Below are 27,280 nucleotides of genomic sequence, written 5' to 3'. Positions count from 1 at the left end.
CAGGTGTACTGTGCTAGTCAGTTACGCGTAGTTGTTTGTTAATATGGAAGCAACTTTCACACACAGACAACGAACGGAACAAATTCAGGTTTATCAGCAAGGCGTTCCGTTGGACTGAAGGGATCGGTCGGATTGATGCCGACCTCACCCATGTGCTTGCTGTACGCATCCCACATCCCTTTGCTCGCTTCTGTGACACTGCGCAGCGAATGGCGTCCAAGTCCATGTTCATGTCCCCAAAAGAGTGGCTCTCCAAATGGGCTGTTTTCGCTGTGGCACTGTAATGGTCTTCCACATCAGAAAAGTCATGTTGTACGCATAATGCATTTTCGTCTCGCATCCTTGGAGATACTTGAGATATGGTATCGTGCTTTGCAAAACCAAAAGAGAAATAAAACAATCTTCGTAAATCGTTCATCAAGGCCAAGTAAGGAGTCTTTGCTCCGGGGTGATCAACACTTCTAGGTACTGTACTTGTATATGACTGGAACATGAAGGAAGAAATCCGTAAAAAAGGAGATAATCTGGTATGTCTATGTTGTAATGAGGTATGGTATGTGTATATGTAAGTTATGTTGTGGTAATGGGGAACGATGCCGAAAACGAGAGTGTCGAATGTGTCGATTGCCGTCAAGCTTGCTTTCAAAGTGATATAGACATTATTCGTGCGATTCGTCTATGATCGCAAAACCCGTTTCCGCCCTTTCTATGTGTGTTGATGTCGTGGTCATATATGCTGGTGTTGTGTATGCTGTGATGGGTTGTCGATGTGAGGATATGCAAGAGCGAGACCAAAGGAAATATACCGGAGGGGGTTTTCAACAAGAGACTGATTAATTGCTTAATCGTCTTATTGATCGGTTGGGCAACGCCAAGTCACCGACAGAAGGAAGTGCGTGAAGGACTGGTCGTTGAGTAGGATAAACGGCTTGCGGTAATTGCTTGGCGTTGGCGGTGATGGTGACACTCGAGACCGACTCCTTCGAAATGGATGCAGATGAGTTGCTTCCGTAGACGCCGGGAGCGATGTTCTCTTTGGAGGCGACAGAGAACGGGTCGATGACGTGAGCGTGGATGGGTGTGATGGGAGTCAGAGGAGCATCATCGCCGGCTTCGGAAGATGCACAAGAGATGGAACCACCGGGAGACCCAGAAACCCAAGAGCCCCGTTTTGAAGGCCAACCGCCAGAACCGGAAGGAGCCAATCCAGGAGTAGGGAGACCCCCTGAGACAGGTGTAGCAGGAGTCTCGGGAGTGAAGGTGAATCGACGTCCCGAAAGGTACCACTCTCGGCAGATGGTGGAAGCTCGGCCGTAGTAAGTGGGGGCGTACTTCCTGATGACGATCTCGGAGACGTGCTCGAGTTTCTCGGCAAAGTGCTTGTCGATGGCAAAGGCGATTCGGATGGCAACACCCCCTGATCGCGCGTCGTGCTTGCGAGACTTGCCGCAAATGAATCGAGCAAGAGTGAGGGCACCAGCTGCGATGAAGGAGGACTGGATGCCGACGAACTCTCGGTGGAAGAGAGTGATCTCCATGAGGAATCGAGCCATGTTCTGGACCTTGGGGTCTTCGTAGCTGGCACCGTTGGTGTTGATCCTTAACCAAGCCTCGGCAGAAGGGTGACCGATGCACCATCCGATGGTTGAAAGGACGTGACCTTCCATCTGGATGAATGCACTCTCATCGTACGCCTTGCAGCACATCTCCGCCAACTCTCGAACAAGAGGGACCTTGTCCTTGCCGTCCTCGAATTTGGCTGCGATCCATAGAGCTGCACAACCGACGAGTTGGTAGTGCTTCTTGTAGACCACGCGCTTGGAAACGTATCGGTCGACGATGTTCATGGCAAGATAGAGGACTTCGGGGCGGAGACGGAATTGCTGGTGGACCTCGACAAGGAAGTCGATGAGGTAAGGACGCATGTACCATTGAAGCTCAGGTTGCATGTCCATGAGTTCAGCAGAAGCGAGTGTGGAGTTCTATTTGTTGGGTCAGTGACCAAAGCCTGCATGATACCAAGCCAACGTGCTGTACTCACGTCCATGTTGTGCATGTACGCCACGATCTCCTCTCGGTAGTCCTCCTCAAAGTACAAGCTCTCCTCCGGTCTCCGAGGTGCAGGCACGGAAGGCTGGGCGTATTGTTGGTAGTGTTGAGCAGCCATCTTGGGCTTGGGCTGTGAGGAGGAAGAGCTGGAAGGGGAGACAGACCTCTTCTTGGTCCAACCGTAGATCGAAGACCGAGCGGATTTTACAGCAGGTGCGGCGGGCATGTTGAGATATTGTTGAGACGGGTGTGAAAGAGATTCAACTTGATCAGAAGGGAGGGATTGAACCTGTGATGGAAACTAGAATGACAAGAAGTTTCGAAAGGGATGGTGAGACCTGCTCGGGTAATGGTGGAGGATGAAGCGAAAGCGGAAGATTGGTTGACAGTATGAGGAATGAGATGAAGAGATCGACAGAGGAATCGTGTCCGTCCCGTTTATGTACAATGTCCAAGTGATGTTGATTGATTTCAATGAGGGCCGTTTAGGTCGTGTCGTGGCGAGAATAGATGCGATATGAGGATTGGCCCAGGCGAGATTGCAATGGGCAGGCCGCGTGAGTGAGTGGTGACCAGAGCGTGGACGAGGCGGGCCGATGTCAAGATGTTTGCGTCGAGGCGTTTTGGCGACGTCGATTGCGTTGGGTGCAGGTGGACGAGGCGAGAGGGGCGAGTCGGTTGGTAGACGGAAGTGAGGCGTGAAGGTGGAAACCAATGCGTGAGTTCGTGTTCATTCACCTTGATCGATTCGTTGGAGCCAGACAAAGGACACAAGAGAGAGAGTGGTAGGCAGTAATGAGAGAGATATCCACAGAGCGACAGAAAAGCACAAAGTCCCAAAGGCTGTCAAAGACCCCGTCACAGAACGACCGTTATATCAGTGAACTATTGTGTGGTCATTCAGAGGTGGTAGAGTTGGATGAGTGGGGCGAGATGAGGTTTACTAGTACGATCTTTAAAGGTAAAATGCAGCTACAAGCTGACCTGACGTTAAATCGTTTCCGAGGGTGAAGGATCGAGTGAAGGAGGGGAGGGTAGACCGGGCAGGAAAAAGGTGCAACGCCAAAGGAAATAGAGAGGTGAACGGTCGTAGGTTGGTGTAACAAGGTGATATTCCTAGGTAAGGACCCACAAATAAAATGTGTGCGCCGTCCACTAGTCACGTCACGTCCAGAGAGGTTACACCACCGTCCATTGCCAGGACCGATTCCACACCACGATGCTGAAAAGCACCGAAGCGGCCTCAATCACCCTTCCCCCTGGCGTTCGCAAAGCAAAGGATCCAAAAGAAGTGCCAAAGGGTCATTGAGTGATCTAACGTCAAGACGGACGAGATAAAAGGGGGAGGAGCCAACTGAGATTTTACAGTTGACGCAGGCTCAGGGGGGGGGGCAGATGGGAAGGAGTTTAAGGTGAAAGTGCTATCCCATAGGCAAAAAGTAGAAAATAAAAATAAAAAAGAAGGAAAAACTCCCCATATGTCACGCCCGGCGTTACATACTCTTCGTTTCTTTTCTCTTTTTTTATTTTTAAGTCTCTTTCCTATCTTCTGGCACAAACGCGCCAAAATGAATCTCAAGGGTCGAATGGATTACCCCTCCTTCCGAACCAATTGATATCCCAACCCGTGGGTCAGATTTCAATCGGTCAGCCCGGAAAGTACGGTGCTTCAAGCCCTCGGTGTGACTTGACATCTCACACACACCCAAAAAAGCACAAGGTGCTCTGGGATTCGATTCTCTCGCACAAGAAAATCGTTCACGGGACAAGATATAACTCGGACAATTTCGACCCCAGCGTGCCAAATAGGAATCTTGTACCCACCTTGGAGTAATGAAATTGTTTGATTCGGTCGCTTTTGCGGTAGGTATGATAGCACCCACCCCGTCGAGCAGTGGGGCAATCGATACAGCGGTGACGGCAGAGGTCAGATCGGTATCTGAATAGAATTCTGGTGGGCTTCTCGACGTGCTGTGATGGCGTAGAAGGGTCAGCGAATTCTCAGTCGGATGGCAACCGGATCCTAGCCGAGAGAAATGTTGCAGGGTAAAGCCAGAAAATAAGAAATAGAGTGGGGTAACAGCAACGCGTCGGATCCCAGCAAAGCTTCCCAGCGGAGACTTGCCCCGCAATCGAGGGTCGCTCTCGTTTCCCTAGATAGAGGGGATCTCACAAGAGAAAGTTCGATGGCGCAGAGCTAACCAGCTACCATCCTTCGGCGTTGGAAAAGGGCTCCGCCACCTTACTGTCCGCGAGACCGGCAATCGCAGCACAATCACAAACGCGCCTTGTGGTGCTTGCCGTGATCTGTCTCGATATGAGTTGGTGCGGAAAGATAGAAGCAGAATATTACACCCATTCCGCCGATAAGGTTTCACTAGGTCCAGTCGCCGGCCTATAATTACAGCAACAATCAAGTAGCACGAAGGAATGTGATGGGATGAACAGACAGCCAATAAAAAGTGATGATCCCTCGTCGATCATCATTACGGTACCCGGGTAAAGCGTATGAGTAATTTGACTTTCATGAGTCAAAAGCATGATGAAAGATTGAGAGACGAAGGAGATAGAGGGGTTAACAATTTGATGAGATTCGAATTGACCGGACGGCAAGGCACGGTAATTCCAGTCGAAGTCAAAGCAAGGTGGGGTGGAAACAAGGTTCCCCCAACTCGCTTGCCAATCAGTCGAGAGAGTTTGGCCGCACAGTTAGCTCGACGGGGCGGAGACTTGGCAAGGATCTACAAACTCTACCACCTCCATTGACAACGGAAGAAACGGGACCATACCACGGGACAAGAAGGATAAGGAATCGATCGAGTATTCAACCTGTGACTCACGTTATTCGGTCGGTGGGATCGAACGCAAAGTGCGAGGTATAACGTATCGAGCGATCAGCGGATCGGATCCTTGGTGATGATGTGATGCGATGTGGCGATCTGGGGAATGGAAGTCGATGCTGGAATGTCGGCCCTAGATTGCTGTGCTTTATACCTTTGGATCGGTTTATGTTAGCGATTGTCAATCGGCTTGTGGTTAAAGATCGACCGTAGATGATATCATGAAAGAACGAGTAGGACGAAGCGGAGAATGCTGGAATAACAAGAAGCGACCTGCTGTAAACGCGATGGGTGTTAAGAGGGTATTAAGTAGAGTTGAGAGGCGTTCGCGACAGTGGCCCCGAGAGAGATCGGTGGCAGCGAATGAGAAAGTTTGAGGCGATGGAATGATGGAGGGTATGGTCGGTATTTATACGACTAGTGAGGGCGGTCACTCACGTTTCGAACTTGATACTTTCTGATATGTGCGCCGCAGCTTTGTCGGTTTCTCTGCGCCGAAGCTGTCTGAGAGACACGTCTTTTGGTTTTGGAAGGTGAGATGAAACGCTATCCTCGCTCGGGCTGTCGATCGTGCGGCTGAGATCGGATCCACCGGGGAGGACGGTTGTAGTGTGGGAGCGGCAGAAGTAATAAGAGCCCGGTGAAAGAGCAGACGGGCGACGATTGAAGGATCGGTCGGCGTCGATCGTAGTTGTAGATGAGATGTGGATGATGTATGCGGGTCACTGTGTGTCAGCTTGTGTCCTCTACACTATCATGAAACATTCGGGCAGATGCTGTACGTTTTGTCAATTTTCCTTTGGCGGGAGAGCTGAACGAGACACGACACCGCTCATAGAATCAATACGAAAGGGGGAAGAGCTTGGTGTATGTCCACTCACAGTAAAAGATTGCTCGAGGGGGTGGTGGCGGCGGCGATGCCTGTAAGTGTGTACGTGTCCAATCAGCCATCTGAATCCTGTGCAAGATAAACACGAAGAGTAGGCAAGGGGGAACCAAAATCTTTAGGCCACAAGAGGATACCATCACACGAAGTCACACCAATGAGGGGCGCAAGTGTGTGTTGTGGTGGTGGTGGTGGTGGCTGTGGTGACACTGTGTTTTCACTCACAAGCTTTTTGCCGTGTTGGCCTTTTCTTTGTTATTATCACAGCTACGATTTTGGTCTGATATGATGAGATACAGTAATTATGATGGTAGTCTTCGAATTGTGAACTGTGAGTGAAGAAGAGATAGAGCGATTATAAGGCTGAAGCTGAAGGTATCGAATGCTGGGGACAAGTCGCTCAGGTACGTGACGAAGAGGGTATCGCGATTCTATTTTATTTTTTCGAGGATTGTCATGCAAGATCTGGGGTTGTTGATGGAGTAAGTCGAAGGACGTCTTGTCACGCCACACAGACGTGATCCAAAGGAACGCAGGAGTGTCACTGTGTGTGTCACAGGGGGCTCGTGTTGAGGCGAGGGGAGGTCCGTGTCGTCAAACGTGTCGATTTCCGATCGTCGTCGTCAGTGTGCGAGCTATGAGAGAAGAATAGATGAGGCGTAGCGATGAGTGCAGTAAGTGACATGGTACTGTAGAAGAGAGATACAAGTCGAGCGGGTCTCGAAGAATGTTTAGAGACTCAGATAGGATCAAGAGAGGACGAAAGAGTTGATGGTCGACGGGGTCTTGAGATGAAACTTCTTTGCTCTCGATCGACGCCGGAATCCCATGTAGAAGAAGTGATCGTCCCTATGACGAGGGTCTGAGAGCGATCCAGTATCAGAAACAGAACGTCTTTGGGGGTTTCCCACATTCGTTCTCCTGATTTTTCGATCAACTTCTCATGAGCTCGAATACAACATTCCCAGCCTCGCAGAGTCGAGGAGGGCCTCGCACACTTCCTTGACATCCAACATGGCCAAGAACGACCATCTCCATGCTGTAGAGCGAACATACGGTGGAAAACATACGATTGGAAAGTATGTGTTGGGAAAAGGGACAAGGGGGGACTTGTCTCCCTGTGAACATGGAACGCGTTTTTGAGGGAGTCTGCGTCGACTGTACACGGACACACCACCCCTTTTTTCTCCCTCTGTTCCGGTGTACAAGCACACGGTTCCTCTGAACCAGGGATGATCCGAGCGTTGAGTGACAGTTGACGTGAAATATATTGCCATCATGAGGTACCAGTCACACCGTCTGGCGAGGACTGCATGGTGTCGTGACCCTTGCTCGTATAGCTCTACACTCTGTAACGAGGATACACTGAAACGCTGTACATACACAACACTCTCTGAGCCACACACAGATGATTGTACAACAACACACCATACTAATTGGTATTTGAAACCGAACGGATTCCAGTGAAACTTGCCGCACGCTCTGCCACAGCACTGTACAGCCAACAATCGTCGTCCAGTATGGAAAGGAAAATCCCTTTGCCAGACGAAAAATAGATGACAACAAATGTCGATCACATCCACGAAAACGTCAGCGTTTCAAGTTTTTTTCTTTTTTGGCCGCTAGAACGATGACCGATATACCTAGAAAACGCCACAGTTCTATGCGCTCTTCGGCCAGGTTCCGTCCCACTATATGCGTCCCACACACTGTAGGTTGAATGACGAGGACACAATGTAGACATGGACTGAACGAATCGGGGGATCAGTGGTCCTCCATACACACGATGGAATTATGCTTCCGATGGGTTTGACCGAACGCCGGTACCCCGTATAGCCTACAGGTGCATGCACTGCCACCGCCCAGAGATTCTCCTTCGACCAATATAACACACTCGAAGGTCCATCGAACACCGCCATCCGTCTTTCAGGTTAGAGAACGCGTGTGCATGTCAATACAAAGTCTCGCTCTGTAGACTACCACGTAACACTGGACGAGGATCAGTCATTCTCACGGCTTGTCTACTACATGAAACATCATGACCTGTCACCGAATTACCACGAGGATAACCTGTAAAAACAAATAAGACCACTGGCTGCGTGCTCCACTAGTCTTCCGACCTTTCTTCATCTCGCTCCAGACTAGACACCTCACACTATCTTAAAAATGGCAGTGGAGTCAAACAGACGTGACAGGACAAAGCTCGCTCTCGACGTGGGAGAGATCCGGCGATCCAGCCGCAAGGCAGACAACGGGTGGGGCGCTTTGCCTCGAACTGTATGTTCCCATCGAATAATGATCACCATCACGAGATAGTTACACATAAGTCAATTGCATGGACCTATTCCCGTGATCTGACATCTTTACGTGGTGATAACGAGCGACTTGCTGTAACTTGTTTAGCATCCCAACTTCACGTTCGCCGGGATGTTGTTATCGCCTTTTCGCTTTTGCACGAGAGATCTACAGCAAGAAGCGGGGGTTTGGATCGGGATCCGGGGAATGGACGTGATGTCTGGATCAGCAGCCTCAGTTACAGGTACTGTATACGTACACGAATAGGTCACAGGTACGTACTTCATAGACTTTTAACATGTGCCCATACGAAGCGAGTAGGCACAAAATCACGTTTGGGGTGATGGTACACTGATTTATCTCCAGGTGTTCGATGTCCATCGCTGTCAACGGATCTATGCACGACAGTCGGTGAGATGAATGTGAACTACTCGGTCGTCGTCGTAATACAAGACGACTTAGCTCACACTCGTGACCTACGCGTGATTGTCACATGCGAATCCCGGAAACTCGGCACGGCAACGGGCTGACCGAGAAGTACGTACTTGAGAAGAGACAGGTCTCTGTCTCTCCCGTCCTATCTCGTATGTGACGTGACGTCAAACGGTTATACGTCTCTTCAACGACGACGATGTCAATGTCGTACATCTATATCGTCCCAGAGAATCGGGACATGAAACGAGGAGGTCTCACACATCATAATTGCCAGCGTGAGCTTGGGGCACCACATTGCTTGAGTTTTCGGGTGTTCGTCTTGCTTGGCTGCGCGGTGGAAAAAGTGAAGTATTGTGACTGAGAAGAAATGTTCCTGACCTGATTGGGGTGTAGTTGAGGAAATCTCGTTGTTGTATAACTCCGAGACCATGCCAGTCGTTGACATTTTTCACAAATGCGTATCGGCGACTGTAATTCCAATCCCGAATCCTGCTCAAGATTTTCGTCTGAGGAGAGAAAGAGGCGTCGGATCGTCATGACGGACTGGGGTTCACCCAAGAGGGCAGGGGTGCGACCAGGTCCATGTACCATACGACAACTTGTGATTGTACCTGTGCTGATAAGGATGGTCTCTCACCTTCGTTCCGTTTGCTCACCCCGTTTGTTTCGACCTCGACGCGCAGTGGAACAAACCCGTCACGAGCAAGTCTTACTACCCCTCCCCTGACTTGTGGCCGCTTCGTCGCTCATTATATTGTGAAATGCGTCCGAAACACGGTCGGTCACGCACTTCACCGCCTTGGAAGAATTCGTATCATCCCACACTAGCAGGTTGAGACTGGCCAACCAGGTCCATTACGACATGCGAACTCATCTCATAGGCATATGTATAGGTACGGAGCAAGCCGGTCAAGGGTACCAGTTTCGCAAACGACACGGGATCACACGCTAGGGAGACAACAACTCCTCCGTTCCTGTATGACCATATACACGAAACAGCGATGACAACCCCTCAGAAGTCGCTTGTGAAATACTCGCTACGAGTACTGGTCACTTTGGAATATTCACCAGAGATCTGTCTGACCACCTGGAACTTCAGGGTATCGTCGCAAGCTCATACACAATATTCTTCCTTGAATCGAGAGTCTGCCATGAGAAATTTTCACTCCCAGTCACCCATTGACATTCCAACTGTCAGAATCTTTCGTCATACATTCACCAATTCGGTAGACCCCTTGTCGGTGGCTTCGCTTGTCTCGAACAAGCCTTTATGCTCATCGACACCACACGGTGCCACTCCGTCTTGTTCCCTTTCCTCGCTTAGCGAATGACAGCAGGGATTCGATTTCCAAACCCATGCATCAATCACGGACAGAACAGTGTCATATCAAACTAAGCCGTATATTTTATGAACCACGTACGATATATCAGATGCCCTGGACACGTTGAGCCATGCAAACCCATCTAGTCTATGTCGTGTCTATACCGCTCCAACGAATTTGACGCCACATCTCGCCTCGCACGCCACGCCCAGAGTCTTCACCCACTCCACAGCGTCCAAAACCTCCCTGCCAGGCTTCTCCATCATGTTTTGTCCGGAGATCATCTCAGCCAACCCACTTAACACCTTCTCCACATCTCCCTTGATAGCCAGAGCGTATCGCCTTCCCCACTCCTCCGCCGCACTGAAACCTGACAACACTTGACGATCATAATCCACTTTGGTCCAGCCCCAAATCTCAGCAGGAGAACGTATCTTGCTTGTGTCTAGAGTCCTCTTTTCGTCGAACTTGCCAGGGTTGAGAGACGATAGAGACGAGTTGGCTTGACGAAGGAGAATCGTGAAAAGCGTGACTGAAGGCAAATCTTCCATCGCATCGTCAAGAGCATCCTCAATCGGGTCTTCGACATCGTCCCGAAGGCGACGCGCCGACGCAAGCAACCGTGAAGCCGTGGACGCTCCCCTATGCATGGCAGCAGAGATGATGCGGAATGAAGTCATTGCCTCCAAAGCTTCATGCAATGCCTCGCGCGCGAGGTGTTCCGTCGCATTCGGATCGATCGCACTTCCGTTAGGGACCGTTGGTGGCTGCACAAGACCACCGACCAGACGTTTGACGAGCCCTTCAAGGGACATGAGGGCATGAGTGAACGGATCGAGCTTGGCGGCCTGGCGAGGTGGAGAAGAAGGTCGAGATTGCGATCGCGAAGGTACAATGGAGAGCGAAGAAGCAAGTTTGGCCGTAACTCCTCCAAGCGAAGCAGAAGCTACTACAGCTGGTGTAGACTCTTTGTCCTTGCCTAGCCCAGCGAGCGCCTTGGCTACACTACCGGGACTAGGAGGGCGGTTCGCACTAGGGGTGATGTCCTTCTCTGAGATGGTGCACATTCCTTTCCAGATGACTGCCACCACAACGCCAGTGATCCATCCTTCTCCGTCGTCCGCACAGGGACCAGCGATGAGTTCCAAAACTTTGCGAGATCCGTCGACGCGACTGGCGAAATGCTGGAGACAGGTTGGAATGGCTAATTGGCGTGGCGTGCCACCTTGAGAGATTTCCTTGACGAGACGAGAAGTCGGCGGAAGACTGTGATCTTTGGCAATGGGTACGCCAGCTGTTGCTGGCCCGGAAGTAGGTACTGGCACCGAGGCCAAGCCGATAACTTTGCCACCAGAAGGCGAAGTGCCTTCAGTCCTGGTGAGACTAGCCACAAGGTCTCGTTTGAGACCGAGAAGAATAGGCTGAACCACCTTGCTGACTACTAGGTCCAGCTTGTCCATCACTGGCCGCAGGGTCTCTTGCACGAAGCGCGGCCATTGCCCAGTCTCGAGGCACTGCTCAAGAACTTCGCACGTCTCCCAGGCAGCATGTGCGACTGTGATACCGAAGTGTTGCGAAGGATTGAGAGGATGACCGTTCGCAGTGGTGGTCAGGTTGAGAGGCGTTGCGAAAGCGGGATCGGTGAGCGATGGGAGAAGAAGCGACTCGAGACGCGTGGTATAGATAGAAAGGGCTCGAACAGCGGTACGAAGAACGGCTCGCAACAGATACGCGTCGGAAGTGGGCACAGGCAGCTCTCTGAGACGCTCGGGTCAGATTGGGCTGAGAGATGTATAAATATAGGTACTCACTTGACGACACTCTCGCCAACAGACCATCCGTTGCCCTTTTTGAATCCTTTCTTTGCCTTGTAATCTACCCCGGCACAAGCTTTGTTGACAATCTCATTGAGCCTCAGCCCAATGACATCCATGTAGCCAGCCTGAGTTGAAGGGTCCGCACCGCCTCCAGGCAGTGCGGCCACACCAGGAAGAGGAGAAGCAGGAACCCGAGGGGTAGCTGCACGGCTGACAGGAGGCGAGGTTCCTTTCCTCCCGCCAAGTGGTTGAGAGGTAATGACGGTTGCAGGCGGGTTCATCGCACCGTTAGAGATCTGGAGCGATGATGCAGCCCTGTCGGCGACTTGACGACTGAGAGAGCGTGCGCGAGGCTTGCCATCCGAAGATGTGGTAGGTACGCCGTTGGCAGTAGTAGATTGAACGGAAGGGGGAGCTGGGGAAGAGGGGCGAGAAGGGCGGTTGAGTATAGGGAGAGTTCGAAAAGCATTCATCTTGAGCAATTCGACGGTCAAGGAGTAGTAGGATGTCGACGATTCGAAAACCGTTTGACACTTGCGGATACAGGCTCAAAAGGACTTGATATGATGGGTTGTTTTTTGGGAATGCGGATCGGAGGTCGGTCTGCTGAATTCTTGATCTTTTGATTATCCCATAAGTGAGGGCGTGGCTTTATTGCGCGGATGTATTGATGGATTTATCGATTGAGTGTCGGTCAATGTGCCAACTGTGCCGGCTCTTTTAGGCGTATGGAAGGGAGTCAAATTATGGGGGCTTCTCTCCACTGTCGAGAAGAAGAAGGATTAGTGGTGGTAAACGGAGGAGGCGTGAGGCGACGGTGTAGCTGCAGATCGAGCATCGATGTTCCATCGAAGTGTAGGCAGATCAAAGGGAGGTCGGAGATGTCGTGAAAACAGTGACGAGGAAGACGGACAAAGAAGGATTGCATCAAAGGGAACATTGGGAGAACATGGGTCAGCGGTGACCGCTCACAATGCTCAAAGCCAGATCTTCAAGGTATCTCTGACTCACCCTGTGACGTCCCCCCCAGATGCGTATCTCAAATAACCACTATTAGGAAGTTTGGATTTTCTCATTGAGCGATGGGCACGAGCTTGTTGCTGTGCGAAGTGGTGGTTGGAGGAAGTTTGGAGTTCTTGACTGTCTGCTGGAGCAGGGGGTTGCGAAAAGCTTTCACGTGTGTGTACACTAGCCTCACGAGCTGGTAGACTGTGGTTGTTGACTGTGAGTCGGGTAGTGTTCTGTTACCTTGCAAGGATCCGATGAGATGAGATGAGCAAGACAATAGAGAAAGGGAAGATGGAGATAGGAAAAGTGGTTCAGTCTCGAACGCGAAAAATCATCATACACTACCATTCAAACCTGAAAACGCCGGCGGGAACCATCATGATTCATTCCATGTGGCTCTACTGACCAGGTGATATCCAATCATCTCTCCGCTTTTACGCACAAGGTGTGAGTGTCACACAATGACATGCACCATACGGAACCGTCAAGAGGCATCGTGCATACCAAAAGCATACAACGAAGCGCTGCATGAGATCCAGATCCAAATCCATAGGGAATCGTTCTTCCATCATGACTACAAGTACGCAAGAGGCGCTTTCTCCCTTTTGCCTGGTATGTGTTACATAATCTGGATAAGCGACTGAGCCTCTGGTTCCACGGCGGTTTAGTCGGGTTGATCTCGGACCGAGTCAATTCAGCGCAAAGATGTCAAAGATGCCACACCGCAGTCTGAAAAAACAGGTGCCCCGAACTCACCCGGTTAAACGCAAAGTGGAGAAGCTGGCAACCACCATTTTGCAGGTAGATCGTAGATCCCTTCTCTTCCCTCCTGTACATGTGGACATAGACATAAGAACGTCTTCCTAGATCATGCTCGCTCAATCTTCCAAGCTCGTCCTAGCAAGGTCTGCTCTTCCTTCCAGGACCGCAGCAACGTCCTTCATTGCCAGACGATCAGTCTCAGCCTGGTCATCTGTTCCTGCTGGGTCAGTAGTCATTCTCCTTCTCAACTGATTATGTATACACATCATTCTGTCTTGCATGTCCATGTCCTACAGCTGATGTTCTTGCTATCTCTTAGTCCTCCTGATGCAATTCTTGGTCAGTCAGGGCTATGCGTTGAATCCCGCCCAATCGCTAGCTAAACTCTTCTCAATCCCAGGTGTCACCGAAAAGTTCAAGGCAGACAAATCACCGAAGAAGATCAATCTTGGTGTTGGTGAGTCCTGCGCGTTTGCACATGTCTGAGATCTTCTCATTGACCTAAGCTTGCGTCTCTCACAGGTGCCTACGTACGTTGACTCGTTGTGCTCGCTTGATTTGATCGAGAACTCACGCGTAGCCATCTTGTAGCGTGACGGAAATGGCAAACCTTACGTTTTGCCCACCGTGAAGAAGGCGGAGAAGATCTTGTCGGATGCTATGCAGGACAAGGAGTACCTTCCTATCACTGCGAGTTCCCCCTTAACCTTTCGTAGTATAAGCATGCCTGACGCATCCTTTCTCGAGTAGGGTCTGGCCGACTTTACCAAACTCGCTGCTGAGCTTGCGTACGGCAAGGACTCCAAGCCGATCGCAGAGAAGCGTGTAAGTCTCAGCTTATCTGTCGGTCCGTCGTCTGCCTTCTCGCGACCGTCGCGACCGGGCGACTTGGCATGAAGCTGATATCTGTCATCAGCTTGCAATCACTCAATCCATCTCCGGTACAGGCGCTCTGCGAATCGGCACAGCCTTCCTTGCTCGATTCTATCCCGGTGCAAAGACGCTCTACCTCCCAACTCCTACATGGGGGAATCATATCCCTATCGCCAAGGACTCTGGACTTGAGGTCAAGCAATACAAGTGGGTACTGAGCAATAGCATGTAGTCGCAAGGAGAGGCCGCTGACGCCGGAGATAGGTACTTTGACAAGGAGACCGTTGGACTTGACTTCGAGGGCATGAAGGCCGATATCAAGGTGTGTAAAATATCGTTGACGGTGAAGATCGATCACTGACCGATCCGACTCCTCAGGCTGCCCCCGAGGGTTCTGCTGTAAGTTTTGGTCAAGGGAGACGTATCGATGAAGTCTAGGACTGACTAAAATCATGATTGAAGATCCTTCTCCACGCTTGTGCCCACGTAAGTCGGTCCTCCCCATACAGCGCATAACTGCTAATTGGACCCATTCGCAGAACCCCACCGGTATCGACCCAACCGAGGCACAATGGAGGGAGTTGTCTGACTTGTTCAAGGAGAAGAAGCACTTCCCCTTCTTCGACATGGTGAGTATGACTACCTGAACGAGGCTTAGGGGAACAAACGCTGATCTGTGATGTGTTGCTGTTAGGCTTACCAAGGTTTCGCATCTGGTGATACGCTCAAGGACGCTTTTGCCGTCCGGTACTTTGTCGAGCAAGGTCACCAGATCCTACTGTGCCAAAGTTTTGCTAAAGTGAGGGAGATGCTGTTGCTCTGTACGGTCTAGACTGACTGGGTCAAAGAACATGGGTCTTTATGGCGAGCGAGTTGGAGCTATCTCTTTCGTCTGCGAGAGTCCCGAGGAAAAGGCCCGAGTCGACTCTCAACTCAAAATCATCATTCGACCTCTCTATTCCAACCCTCCCGTTCAGTTAGTCGCCCCTCATACAGCTCATATCCTCATTGTCAGTTTCGCTGACTATTTCGAATCACAACAGCGGTGCTCGACTTGTTAGCACTATCCTTGGATCGGACGAGCTCACCAAGGAGTGGCTCGTTGAGGTCAAGGGAATGGCTGACCGAATCATCGAGATGAGAGAGAGACTTTACAACAAGCTCGTCGAGTTGAATACTCCTGGAGAGTGGGGACACATCAAGTCTCAGATCGGTGAGCGGTTTCATTACCTACGAGTTGTTGCTACCGCTATACACGTTGTTCCCTCTGCCAAATTCCAGGCCCTCGTCTACGCGTACTTGATCTCACTGACATTGTTTAAACTTTCCAGGCATGTTCAGCTTCACCGGATTGAAACCTGAACAAGTTGATGCTTTGGCGGAGAAGGCTTCGATCTACTTGACGAGGGATGGACGAATCTCGATGGCTGGATTGAACAGCAATAATGTAGAGGTGAGCGAGCCGTCTGATCGAGTATTTGTTGAATGTGTCTAAATGATTTGATGTTGCAGTACTTCGCCGAGAGCGTCTCGAAGGCTGTGAAAGGTGAACTCTAACTGAGGTAGGGTAGAAAAAGCGATGCGAAATGACGATATATGTGACGAGGGAAATCTTTGAGCTGGTAGCGTGAGATTGGCGAATTCACATGGGTCGAGGAAAGTTGTCGCAATCGCATCTGTAAACAAAACCGCTATTGCACGGATTCTTGCAACATCTTGTTTTTGAGGGCCTGGATCTGTTTAAGACCACGCATCCGAGCGATCCACGGTTCACGGAGAGTACGATTTCCCAGCTTCGGAACCGCTAGTGGGATGTAAGCGTCCTCAGACGAGATCATACCCCGCCATTTCCTTCGAACGATGCCGTAGATCAGACACCCGTCTCCTGAGAAAGGCGTATAGGTGATTACTCCGCCTAGATCTGCTGGGATGAGTGCCACGTGAATAGGAAATCTCTCATTCTCAAGGACCTCAAGTCGGCCTCCTGCTGACTCCTTCCAGTCATCGAATTTCCATCTTTGTCTCTTGGTCAATTCTGCCACCACGACCGCAGGCAAGAGCAGTACATACTCTTCTTTGTTCGCTTGTTACAAGACCATGGTAGCAAGAGAAGGGGAAAAAGCACTTTCTGCGTTGTTTGTCGATTCCCCAACATTCAGCATCACGACGTTAGTGTCGATCGTGTCGTATGAAGGCGGTGGCGGAGGAAGGGGATGTGGGCGGTTGCTGGGCGAGAGTTCAAAAGCAGGAGCTAAGAAAGCGAAAGAAAGGTGATCAGGTCGAGTACCTCCTTTGTTGTATGGCCGCGACTGAACTATGGCAAGCTTACAGAGCTTGTTCCTCCATGCCGTTTTGGCAGGTGAGACCAGAGAAGATGAAAGGCCAAGATTGCCCGCGACGTTTCGAACGGGGAAGGAGCTTTGAGCGCCATTCATGTCCTGAGAGTGTGGTCAGTTGATCCATTTTAGCAGTCTCCAGTATCTACGCTCACCCTTGCCACACGAAAACATAGTCTGTTCAGCTCTATCGGATCAACCCTTGTACCCTCGTCCACCAGACCCAGCCTTGGATGAGAAAGCCCCCTCAGTGTCTTCAAGATGATCGAATACCTGACCGCGCTCACTATCCAAAGTTCTTCGTCATTCGCCAGAAGCATCTTCACCGTCTCCGAAAGGAGTTCCGACAGAGCCTGGTTCGCCATAGTGCCGGGCTCGAACCCGAAGTGTTTTTGGGTGTACTTGGTGTATCCCCACCTACTTAGAAAAGAAGACTAAGATTGAATGCAGATTTATTGTCAGCTAGGCTCTGACTAAGTGGAAAGCGGACAACAACCAGTCTCTGACAGTGGTACGGTACGCACAGAATCGTCATCATAGCAGTTGTACCATTGCGTATGATTTGCCAATACGGCCATCGCATTGTGCATTTTGCTCTTCCAATTCTGATTGGGGTGTCTGAGATGCTTGGTTCCCTCGTTCACAGCATTTGCAGCTTGAAAAATGACTGGACAGTAATACAAGGTGTGATGGGAGAGCGAGGTGGGATAATCTCCTAATACTTCCAGGTCATGACGATCATTTTCTTCCCTTCCGGTCTGGCTGAATGAACGAACCGAGGGTTGCGCATGTGAACAGGATCCGGGTTGTTTGGGAGAGACTGTCATCCGGAGAGCAAAGCGGAAGGAGAGCTGAAGAAGATGGCAAGGTGTAGAGGGGCATATTGGATCAGAATCGGAGAGAAACAGGAGGGGTTTCTGGAGACGTAGTTGAAAGAGGCAAGAGGCGGTTTGATGGCAATGTTGATGCGGGAATCGAATAGATGGACAGAAGGTCAGGACTTGGATGGGATTTAGGGGCAGACCGATAGTATCCCTGTGACGAGTGAGGAGGATAGAGGGAACCGTGGTGACATGTAGGTGTATGGAGCGACAGACAAGAGGGGAAGTGAACGTCTATAAATCTCAGAACATCAACTGTTACCAGTGTCGTGCCTGAAAAGATAGATTATCGTTCAACTTGTCATCAACAACGGGGGATCCGGCCGGGTTTTCTCCCCTATGGGGATGATTTGTTTATTACACCCATTTAACGTGACTTTCATGCTCCTCTGCAAATGGCTAGATCCCTTGGTTTCCTTTCTCTCTTCGTCTTATTGCCGCAATTCAAGATTTGAATCTATACAACCATCCTCCTCTATCGTTTCTGATCTGGATCTCGTATGGTCTTCTTTTCACTATGACATCTCATCATGTTACCCGAGGAGAGATTTGTCACCCCTCCCCCTAGCACACCAGAACTTCAAGAACCGTCATCCAACATTGTCAACGGGTTGCCAACACCGCGCAAGACCCCCCTCGAACCAGTGGTCAACGAGTGGCGAATCTCGCTTCCCGACAAGCCTCTCAACTCCTTCCAGGATGGAATCATTCCTCTGGACGATTTCGACAAATGCAAGGCGTACGTCCCCCCAAATGCTCCTCGCACGCCCATTCAATCGTCTCTGAAGCGCGTCTCGATGGATGGCGGTCAGTATTCGAGCTGACGATCTATCATCTTTAGAGCCCCGGAGATCCGCGCCTACTTCTGTCTGATCGCTCGCTACCTAAACAACGCCAACAACGCCAATGGACTGTCGTCGATGCCCATCACTGACTATGAAGTGACGCAAGGCTGGACATATCTCAGAGATTGTCATAAGAAATGCAAGGACTTATACGGCGATGACGACAAGCTGCGGCGAGAGCTAGATATTGATGGTCCCACTCCTGACTGGCAAGGGTACGTCGACATCTCTCACATGGTACTTATTCCGAGACGGGACTGACACGGATCGACCTATAGCCTGTTTGTAAATCCTCCCACGAAAGACATCGCTTCACCATTGAATGGTGTCGAGCATGCTACAGAGCCCGTGGACAGCGTTGAGCTCCTCAGCCGTCTTTCTAAAGGACGGGAGTTATTCATGAATTCGTCGCTTCACTGTAGGCACAATTCAGCTTTGCTGATGCTCTAGCTGACAATGTTTCGACCGCTGTTCTAGACGATGGCATGTGGATCGAAAATTGTACCTTACAGCACCTCGATGGTAACAAAATTTCAGAACTAGTCAAGGTGAGTTGTATCATTGTCGCCCGCCAAAATACTCAGACACCCGTGTATCCACATGGTCATTGGGTTGACTTCTTTGCAAGACCAACATTTATATTCCTCTTTGCTTCCCTCTGTCCAAGCTGGACAACGATCCATCAAGATCACCGGATAGCACTCTACTAAAGCTGGCCGCACTCGCCTACGCACGTAACCTGAATCCCATTCACAGCTGCCTCGATGAACCCGAGCAAACAATGAAGGATTTCGTCGACAGGCTCGAATGTTACGTGGAGATGGACTTCGACCTCGAGCATCAGCAATGATCCGATCCTCCTTGACTGTGTCCTTCTAGAGATACCATTAGCATTCCTCTTAAGCTCAAATTGTATATAGGTTAGGATCATCGCACACATAACGAGTAATGACCGCAACGAATGTAGACGATGGTTCCATGTATTCCCGTGAAAGGGAATGCCCCCAACGGTCTCACGGTTTCTTGTGAGATAACCCTCACCACAGACATCAAATCATGCGATGAAGAGACTGGGGAGCATATTGTGACCGACTTTATGCATGCTTTGATTCCTGTCCCAGTGTGCAAAATGCTTTCGTCCATCAACCACGTTGTCTCATTGGCCCCATACGCTTCTTTCCCATCCCACAATTGACACCTCACTCCATTCTCATTATCACCGCTCCACCACCACCGCCTCACCAAGGCTTCCAACTGTCGCTTTTTCCGCCACTCCCGCTCAACTCGTTGGTGATGGCCTTATGAGCTGTCATTAGATCTGATACCGCAAGTACATCAGCGGCAACCCCACCTTCACCTCCGTCTGCGCCACTTTCCCTCGTTCACTCTTCTCGCATGTCCATACGCATACTCACAATCTGTATAACTCAACGCGTCATTATTACTATCCTCGACCAACTGGTTCGCAAACTCAATCTCCATCCCATCCATGTTCTGTCTCACAATGACGATGGGCAGTGAACGATTGACAATACGTTCGAGGTGGGTGACGATATTTCGCAATTGGGTCGAGAGAAGAGTGGGAAGTTTGGGAAGACGAGTCTGCAAGAAGGAAGGAACCGTCTCATGAGCTTGACCTGACCTGACACAAGAAGGTCCTATATCTGAAAGCTATGCTCACCATTCTGACGTCGAGGTCTTGGAGATTCTCTACGCCGTACAGATCATCGACGATTTGAGGACTAACAGCAGCTCCAAACCAGATCATGGCGATTTCCCCGTTTACTGTAAGATTCGAAGTTAGTACCATAGGCCAAATCTACCACACATGCCACTCCGCCCACTACCGCAACCTCCCCTGCTTGCTCCTTGCATCCATTTTTCATCGAGTCTCCGCCCACCCCTTTACAGCATCAACATGAGACGCCTACTCACCTAATAAATAAGCGCCCTCAGCCACCATCCACCCATGACTTGCCCTCATGAATCGTGGCAATTTTAGTCGACCATTTTCAGCCGGGAATCCCACATCTTCGGACAGGTCGTGAATGGCCAGTAATCGAGGATAGAGCAGGTTGATCGTTCGCGTCGGGGACAGTGATTTCATGAGTCTCATGTAATGTGCACGAACGTCTGACGTGACGTTGCCACCTAGGGATAGAGGCAGATTTCAGCATGGACATGGATTTGAGCAAGCGATGACACATGTCATCGGGCAACGAGCAGAAGAAGTAGGTATGAGAGAAGCAATATGGAGGGCGGTCTCACCTTTCAAACATTTGGATTTCAGCATACACAGTGTGTACAGTGGCAAGAGCTTGAAGCCTTCTGGCAAAATGAGCTAAACGGAAAGTACTGTGAGCGGCATATTTTACGTGAGTAAAGCCAGGTCCTTCTCACCTGTCCTTGCTGAACGGCAGGCGCGCAATGCCGTCTATACATCAACAAGACCCTATTACATCGCTCAGTAAGAGCCTTTCGGATATCTCTCAGATTTCGAGAAGGCATCTGAGACACGGCTATAAGACGTTCATGCATTAGCAAGTCGTCTGACACGAGATGTGTTTTTTTGCATGATTATACTCGTCAAAGAAGAAATATGAGGCTCACCTCCCTTGAGCAGTACGCCCACACTAGCCTCCTGATCCGCAAATTTGAAGACGTTCCCAATCATACTCGTCACCGCAAAGCTCATATTCAAGAGCCTCACTCTCCTCTCTCCGGAGCTTGTGGTATACAGCGTTGCGACTTGTACGAACGCAGGTTGTCGATCATCCAATCTACCTTCATGCTTCAAAACCGCGACAAAGGCTTTCGAATCATCAAGGGATCCGAATTCCAAATCCGTCATACTTCGCTGGTAGAAGTTGCCGATATGATCAGATACTCGAAGACCATTTGAACATCTTATTCGAACCGTCGCGTCATATACCGTCTCTCGTGCGATCACCCGTTTAATCTCGCCCTGTAGTGTCTCGCGATCTCGAACAGGCTGAAATTTGGGATGGAAAAATACCTCTCCACCTGTGGTGGCAGGGAGGGCACCGATCGAGGCTACATCCGAGTAGACTTCGGGGAACATGAAAACATTGACCCCCACGCCGCATTCTGCCAATTCTTCCGCTGTTTCTCGCCAGAATGGTTCGGCAGGCGCGAAGAGTGTTTTCTCCTTGTCTGTGTTGTACAGGTTGGGATCTTCGCGAGGCACGAGCTTGCCTTGACCGTGAGTCAGGAGTCCGGACACGAAAAGGGTAATCTGGCCACCCAGCAATCGCTGTGGAATTGGGATCAGCTGGCATCTGAGTAACAACGAGGGTACGACTCACAAGGCCAGCCAAAGCGCCCTTGACAGCAGAACCGGCAGCGACGCGGTTACCCTCTCCGCCACGCTCAGCTATGGCTGGTAATAAATCGAGCAATGCCTCGACTTGTGTTCTAGAGATAGCAATGAATCTATCAGCCACGCCTGCTCATCAGTGACCGCGGTAGCTCACCTGGATGCGGAGGGATCAACCAAAAATCCTTGTGTGAAAGGTATATACATGTCGTCAAGATCTGAAACCACAAGTTGGGAAGGGGCTTGTGAGGTGGACTACATCAGAATATAGTGTTAATTTTGTTTCGAAAATACTGTCGCATCTCACTCACGGAAAGATTCCAGAACCCCACCGACTCCGCACAAGTCACAAATCCAACTCTTTCTCCTTTACCGATCACATCTTCCTCTTCGTCCTCGCCGGCCACGACCTTACCCTCCATTCTACGCCCGTACAAAGCTCTCCTAATGCCCTCGCAGACTTCTCTCACCACCCCCCTGTCGGCACTGGGTGCACTGATGTCGATGACGAATACCCTGCTCAGTCCTTGCGGTCGTCTGTATTTCCTCTCCTCCAGTTTCCTCTCTTTCTCCCGCTCTTTGAACGTCGGAACGTGACCTGATCCATGCGGTGTGGGTGTCTGGCCTAAGGAAGCTTGCAGACCACCTAGGAGGTCAGCAGCAGTGGAAGAGAGGGCATCAGTCGCTGTAGATGAGGCGTCGACTGCCACATCCAGTAAGGAACCAGAGGGTGGGGTTTGAAGAGCCCAATATGAGCGTCCGACAGTAAAGTCGACTGTACCGTGTTGTAATTCGGGTCGTTCGTTGTGATCGAGACGCTGACCCGTTGGTGAGAGATGGCAAAAGTAAGTTGGAGAGACTGAGAGAAAGTCAGAGCGATTTCAGAGCGACATGGCTTTCCGTTATAGCTCACCATTATTGGTACTTCCACACAAATTGCAAGTCCATTTTCTACCCCCATCGACAAATCTAACCCACGCATTGAGATATCCTCTACATTTCTCACATCTAGGTGGTCCATCCTCTTGTTCTGGACTCTCATTGGGCGGGGGTGTATCGAAGGCACTTTGACCAGAAACCCAGTTGGAGACGAGAGGGACAGGTGCCTCATCATATCGCAGAGGGGCGAAGGGTTGGACGATGAGGCCGAAGGGTAAAGCCGTAGTATCGAGCAGTTGAGAATTGGAGGGAATACATGGAAGCGTAGCTCGTAGGTGTCGAGGAAGCGAATTACCTTTGGTAAAAGCTTCAGTCAGCTTTCCGCTGGATCTGAGCCGACCAGCAATGTATTGTATGTATGAACCTACCTTGATCTATACCTCTATAATCTGTCCCAACAAGCGGTATCAGACCTCTGGTCTGACAGCTCAGGAATTCCTCATCATCGTACAGATTTTGATCCAATTCTTGCGCTTCGATAGGATTGGGCACCTGACTGGGGTCGATCCTCACTCTGGGTCCAGTGATAGATGGACCGGAAGAATGAGGTGGAGGAGGAATATGATTCTGAGGAGGTGCGAAAGAGGGATGAATCGGTTGTTGTTGCAGCTGTTCCGGCTGCTGCTGCTGCTGCTGCTGTTGGTAGTATTGCGGTTGAGGATGTTGGGAAACAGAAGGGGCGTATGGACCTGAAGGCAGAGGTGAGCGGCGGTCAGAGACCGGATGCAATTGCGGGTTTGAGCTGTAGGCTCCTTGCTGCGGAGACAGAGGTTGTTGTTGTGGTTGTCCTTGACCTTGGTAATAATCCTGTCGAGGTTGAGGCGAAGGGGTCTGCCAGCCTTGCGTTTGAGGTTGTTGGCCTGTCGCTGCCGTAAGACTCGGATCGACAGCGTATCTCGACCTGGGTGGCATGTTGACGTTGTTCCACAGAGAGCAACGAGGGTATGATATAGCTCTACAGACCTTGTAGGATTTGTAGAACGTCTTTTGTTAGTGGTGAAGGACACGTCACGTCGAACTGGCACGCTACGAAGCGTGTATAAAAATGGGTGGATGATATAGTATTTTTATCGGGTGATCAGTGTACCCGATAGGGCGGGGCGAGGGGTGAACTACTATTGATAGACTGCAACAATAAAGGATGATGTGCAGCAGAATGACGATGCCTTTCCCTTATCACCCACATCTTTCAATCCACCCGACCATCCTCCCGCTTTGTTTAGTTCTCAGTCAGACCGGCGAGGTATGATATGACCCATGCGCTTCCTTGAAAACCTCGAGCAACGATCCACGATGACTTCCAACGACCCCACAAACGCTTCCGATGTGAGTCATCGCCACCCAAGTATCTTTCCTTATCATATCTACACCCTCTTATCCCACGCCGCGCGTCGTGTCCGGTAGTACAGATATGGAGCTCAACCCGCCTCTCAGATACCTCGTCGTTCTGCATCTTCGGACTCGGCCAACTCTCTCGTCAACGTGTCTTCACGATCCCCACAACTCAACTCCCCATCCACCACCGCTACGTCCAGATTAGGAGATGACTATGAACATATTTCGTCGACAGCTTCCACAACGTCTTCGACCAACATCACCAAAGGTCATGGGAAAGCAAGATTAATCTACTGCAAATCGCATGTAGCGATACACCCCACTTCGTTCAACAAAGACAATATCTCTGGATATCTTGCAATCGTCGAAGTGGACAGCACCGTTCCGCATACTCTCGCACCAAATGTCGAAAAGCAGGACACAAATGGGGGAAAGAAGGAGGTTTTGGTGACTTGGGTCCCGAACGAATTGCTGGACCGCATGGATGAGGAAGACAGAGAAGGTTACAAAACGGTTGAAAGCAGAATGACCGCTTCAGCTCAAGGAATTGACAAGGAGGAAGATGGTACGTGACTACATTGCGGTCGTGTCGAATGTACCGTTAACCAGACACATAGGCTTTGTTTTCGTCTCTCTACCCCCACCAAAGGGGGAGAAGTATGCGTTTTCGATTCCCGTCACCAGTCTCTACAGTATTTTAGTCTATCCTGTGAGCGATGTTCAACAGAACTACTGGGAGAGTAGAACGCTCACATACAATCACAGCCGAGCTTGTCTCACTGGTATGGTTCCGCGACCTTCAAGTGAGTCGTACCGTATATGCCAAGCCATAAGTACTGACAGCGATAATCAGCCTCACTGGCGGAATCTCGCTTCCCACTCTTTACTTTCACGACGACGAGTCACCGCTCCTCGCCTCGCCGACTATCCCAAACCCACCTAACGTACCTCGAGCACAGTGGGGATTCCCACCCTTCCTTTCCCTTCTCCAATCCCGTGCGACTCTTGTACGTTCCCGACTCCTGCAAGCCAAACGTAACATGGGAGCGGAACTCTGGCTGGTGAATCCCAGCAAAAGTGATCGCGAAGTTCATGAGGCAGGACTAGACGAGCCCGAAGCAGAAATCGCAGTGCCGGCAGCTCGCAGACCAAATACGGCTCCTTACCCGCCCAAACCGAGTTACCCGAACACTCCCGTGCTGAACAACGCGACGCCGAAGCAAACGCTGATGACCTCGTTGTCGAATCTCACCAATCTGTCACGAAAGACTGCCTCTCAGATCCTATCTCACCCGCTTGCTCAACCTGTAGTGCCTCACTTGCCCCCGGCAGTGAGGAGCTTGGTACACGTGCCAGGAGAGTGGGAGAGAAGTGGTCGGTTGCCACCAAAGACTGGTAAAGGGAGTGATGTGGCTACCGAGTTCGAATCGGCCAGACTGTATCTCGCTCGTTGGGCACGAGTGGTCGCAGAGGAAGGCGAACGTGCACGACGAAATGAAGTCGCCTCTCAGGCTCGCATACACCGAACCTCCCTCAGTGGCAGTCCGACTGAAGACCTTGCCAGTGATCTTGGAGTCTTCTCGATGCTGCCTAAGTCGTACTCCAAGCGGCCTATTCCTAACCCCACCAGGACACCTCAGCATCCGATTACTGCTCGAGATTGGGAGTCCTTCGCGGCCCAAGGCCGAGACGAGCTCTTTGTCCGTCGGGAAATCTTCACACGTGGTTTCAGCGATAGTACAGAGTTGGCAGATAGGCAAGCCAGGAGAGAAGGATGGGAAGTGCTTCTGGGTATAGTAGCCTGGTCAGTGGGTGGTGTGGGAGGTGGACAAAGCGGCAAAGAAAAGAGGAGGCAGACCAGAGAAGAAGCTAGAGAAGCGAAGAGGAAGGTATATGCCGGCCTAAAGGATCAGTGGAAGGAGGATGCTAACAAGGATGGAGGGCGAGATGATTGGAGGGAAGAATGGCACAGAATCGATGTGAGTGGCGACGAATCCTGACGCGAGCATGCGAAGGAGCTGATTATCGCATCGTTCCAGGTTGATTGCCGAAGAACTGATAGAAATCAACCGATCTATGCTGTTCCTACCGAAGCGATCAAGAAGGGTGACGCCGAGAAAGAAGGCGGTGGTGCTGGTGGATCATGGAATGGGAAAGGCGAGGAGGAAGAAGGAGGAATGGCAGGGCTGAATAGTGAGCTATTCGGCCCCGAAGTTGATGCATGCAGGTAGTCTTCGAGGCTGATCTCAGTCTCCTCGCAGCCCACATTGCTGCTCTCAGGACAATCTTGATGACTTACCATACCTACTCGCCTGAGCTAGGGTATGTACAGGGTAAGTAGTGTGGCACTCCATGAGGAAAGATATAGCTGACCCGCTTATCAAAGGGATGTCCGACCTTCTTAGTCCGATCTACGTGGTTTTTGATGCCAATGAAGGCGATGCTTTCTGGGGTCTTGTGGGCGTCATGAAGATGATGGTGAGTGGGGCGTCTAAGTGATCCACTCAAGCGAGTGTATATCAGCTGACAAGTCCCCCCATCAGGAATCTAACTTCCTCCGCGACCAGAGTGGAATGAAAAGGAAATTGAGCACTTTACAACAGTTGATAAGCGTGATGGACCCAGAGTTGTACGCACATTTGGGTGAGTGGGATCTTACATCGGGAGCCCAACCTCTGCTAATACATATGATACTTCGCAGAACGAACCGACTCTCTCAACCTCTTCTTCTGCTTCCGATGGATTCTGATCGCCTTCAAGCGTGAATTCAAGTTCGAAACTGTAGTTAGGTTATGGGAAGTGAGTGAACATTACCCGTTTCTGTCCCTGCAGGATCGCTGAGAAAGTTCGCACAGGTGCTGTGGACCAATTACTACTCGAATCAGTTCATTCTCTTTGTGGCTCTCGCCGTGCTCCAGTCGCACCGAGATGTTTTGATGCGATATCTGACGGAGTTTGACGAGGTCTTGAAGTATGCGAATGATCTCAGTGGTACAGTGCGTTGATCGTCTCTGTTCATTAGAGAGGAATCACGGTTCTCACACTGTTTGATTTCATGTAGATCGACTTGGACACGACCCTTGCCCAAGGCGAGGTTCTCTTCTTGAGCTTCAGGAGTTTAGTGGAAGATCTGGACAGAGAAAGCACTGCGGACACAGATCAGGAGGGATTGAGAAGGAGGAAAGGGTCGGCAATCGAGGAGAGCCCAAAGGAAGGTGCTGAAGGGAAGAAGAAAGAGAGAAAAGTCATCTCAAGCGATCTGAGGGATCTCTTGATTGGGTGGAAGGCATGATGCACAAGGACAAATCATCGTCCAGGGA

At 50.6% G+C, this 27,280-nt stretch overlaps 7 protein-coding genes across 7 annotated transcripts; 3 read left to right on the top strand and 4 right to left on the bottom strand.

The window, feature by feature from the left end:
• Positions 1–833: 833 nt before the first annotated feature.
• On the bottom strand, positions 834–2,275 carry IAR55_004623 (uncharacterized protein; the record flags this gene model as incomplete). Its single annotated transcript, XM_066947720.1, has 2 exons — positions 834–1,982; positions 2,042–2,275. 2 exons carry the CDS (start codon positions 2,273–2,275, stop codon positions 834–836), a joined length of 1,383 nt encoding a protein of 460 aa, XP_066802134.1.
• A 7,710-nt stretch (positions 2,276–9,985) lies between these two features.
• Positions 9,986–12,117, bottom strand: IAR55_004622 (uncharacterized protein; the record flags this gene model as incomplete). The annotated part of the gene is made up of 2 exons (XM_066947719.1): positions 9,986–11,585; positions 11,639–12,117. 2 exons carry the CDS (start codon positions 12,115–12,117, stop codon positions 9,986–9,988), a joined length of 2,079 nt encoding a protein of 692 aa, XP_066802133.1.
• Positions 12,118–13,522: 1,405 nt separating this feature from the next.
• On the top strand, positions 13,523–15,844 carry IAR55_004621 (uncharacterized protein; the record flags this gene model as incomplete). Its single annotated transcript, XM_066947718.1, has 16 exons — positions 13,523–13,638; positions 13,734–13,753; positions 13,815–13,871; positions 13,937–13,944; positions 14,006–14,104; positions 14,165–14,239; positions 14,331–14,494; positions 14,552–14,609; positions 14,666–14,686; positions 14,750–14,773; positions 14,827–14,916; positions 14,982–15,086; positions 15,136–15,263; positions 15,331–15,500; positions 15,619–15,740; positions 15,800–15,844. The coding sequence occupies 16 exons, from the start codon at positions 13,523–13,525 to the stop codon at positions 15,842–15,844; spliced, it is 1,302 nt and encodes a 433-aa protein (XP_066802132.1).
• Positions 15,845–16,374: 530 nt separating this feature from the next.
• IAR55_004620 (uncharacterized protein) lies at positions 16,375–16,988 on the bottom strand (the record flags this gene model as incomplete). Its single annotated transcript, XM_066947717.1, has 3 exons — positions 16,375–16,538; positions 16,617–16,725; positions 16,779–16,988. The coding sequence occupies 3 exons, from the start codon at positions 16,986–16,988 to the stop codon at positions 16,375–16,377; spliced, it is 483 nt and encodes a 160-aa protein (XP_066802131.1).
• Positions 16,989–18,034: 1,046 nt separating this feature from the next.
• IAR55_004619 (uncharacterized protein) lies at positions 18,035–18,799 on the top strand (the record flags this gene model as incomplete). Its single annotated transcript, XM_066947716.1, has 3 exons — positions 18,035–18,243; positions 18,346–18,564; positions 18,628–18,799. The coding sequence occupies 3 exons, from the start codon at positions 18,035–18,037 to the stop codon at positions 18,797–18,799; spliced, it is 600 nt and encodes a 199-aa protein (XP_066802130.1).
• A 788-nt stretch (positions 18,800–19,587) lies between these two features.
• IAR55_004618 (uncharacterized protein) lies at positions 19,588–23,537 on the bottom strand (the record flags this gene model as incomplete). Its single annotated transcript, XM_066947715.1, has 12 exons — positions 19,588–19,667; positions 19,765–19,951; positions 20,031–20,134; positions 20,285–20,500; positions 20,618–20,690; positions 20,750–20,868; positions 20,960–21,623; positions 21,676–21,784; positions 21,844–21,941; positions 21,998–22,545; positions 22,600–22,920; positions 22,994–23,537. 12 exons carry the CDS (start codon positions 23,535–23,537, stop codon positions 19,588–19,590), a joined length of 3,063 nt encoding a protein of 1,020 aa, XP_066802129.1.
• A 381-nt stretch (positions 23,538–23,918) lies between these two features.
• On the top strand, positions 23,919–27,252 carry IAR55_004617 (uncharacterized protein; the record flags this gene model as incomplete). Its single annotated transcript, XM_066947714.1, has 12 exons — positions 23,919–23,951; positions 24,060–24,525; positions 24,578–24,669; positions 24,726–24,763; positions 24,814–25,939; positions 26,000–26,153; positions 26,222–26,293; positions 26,347–26,438; positions 26,504–26,603; positions 26,662–26,759; positions 26,816–26,956; positions 27,022–27,252. The coding sequence occupies 12 exons, from the start codon at positions 23,919–23,921 to the stop codon at positions 27,250–27,252; spliced, it is 2,643 nt and encodes an 880-aa protein (XP_066802128.1).
• Between the last annotated feature and the right edge of the window lie 28 nt (positions 27,253–27,280).

The sequence above is a fragment of the Kwoniella newhampshirensis genome, chromosome 8 (genome assembly GCF_039105145.1).
Source record: "Kwoniella newhampshirensis strain CBS 13917 chromosome 8, whole genome shotgun sequence".
Lineage (NCBI taxonomy): Eukaryota > Fungi > Basidiomycota > Tremellomycetes > Tremellales > Cryptococcaceae > Kwoniella > Kwoniella newhampshirensis.
Note: the sequence above shows the minus strand (reverse complement) of the source record. Positions and strands in the feature narration are given on the sequence as shown.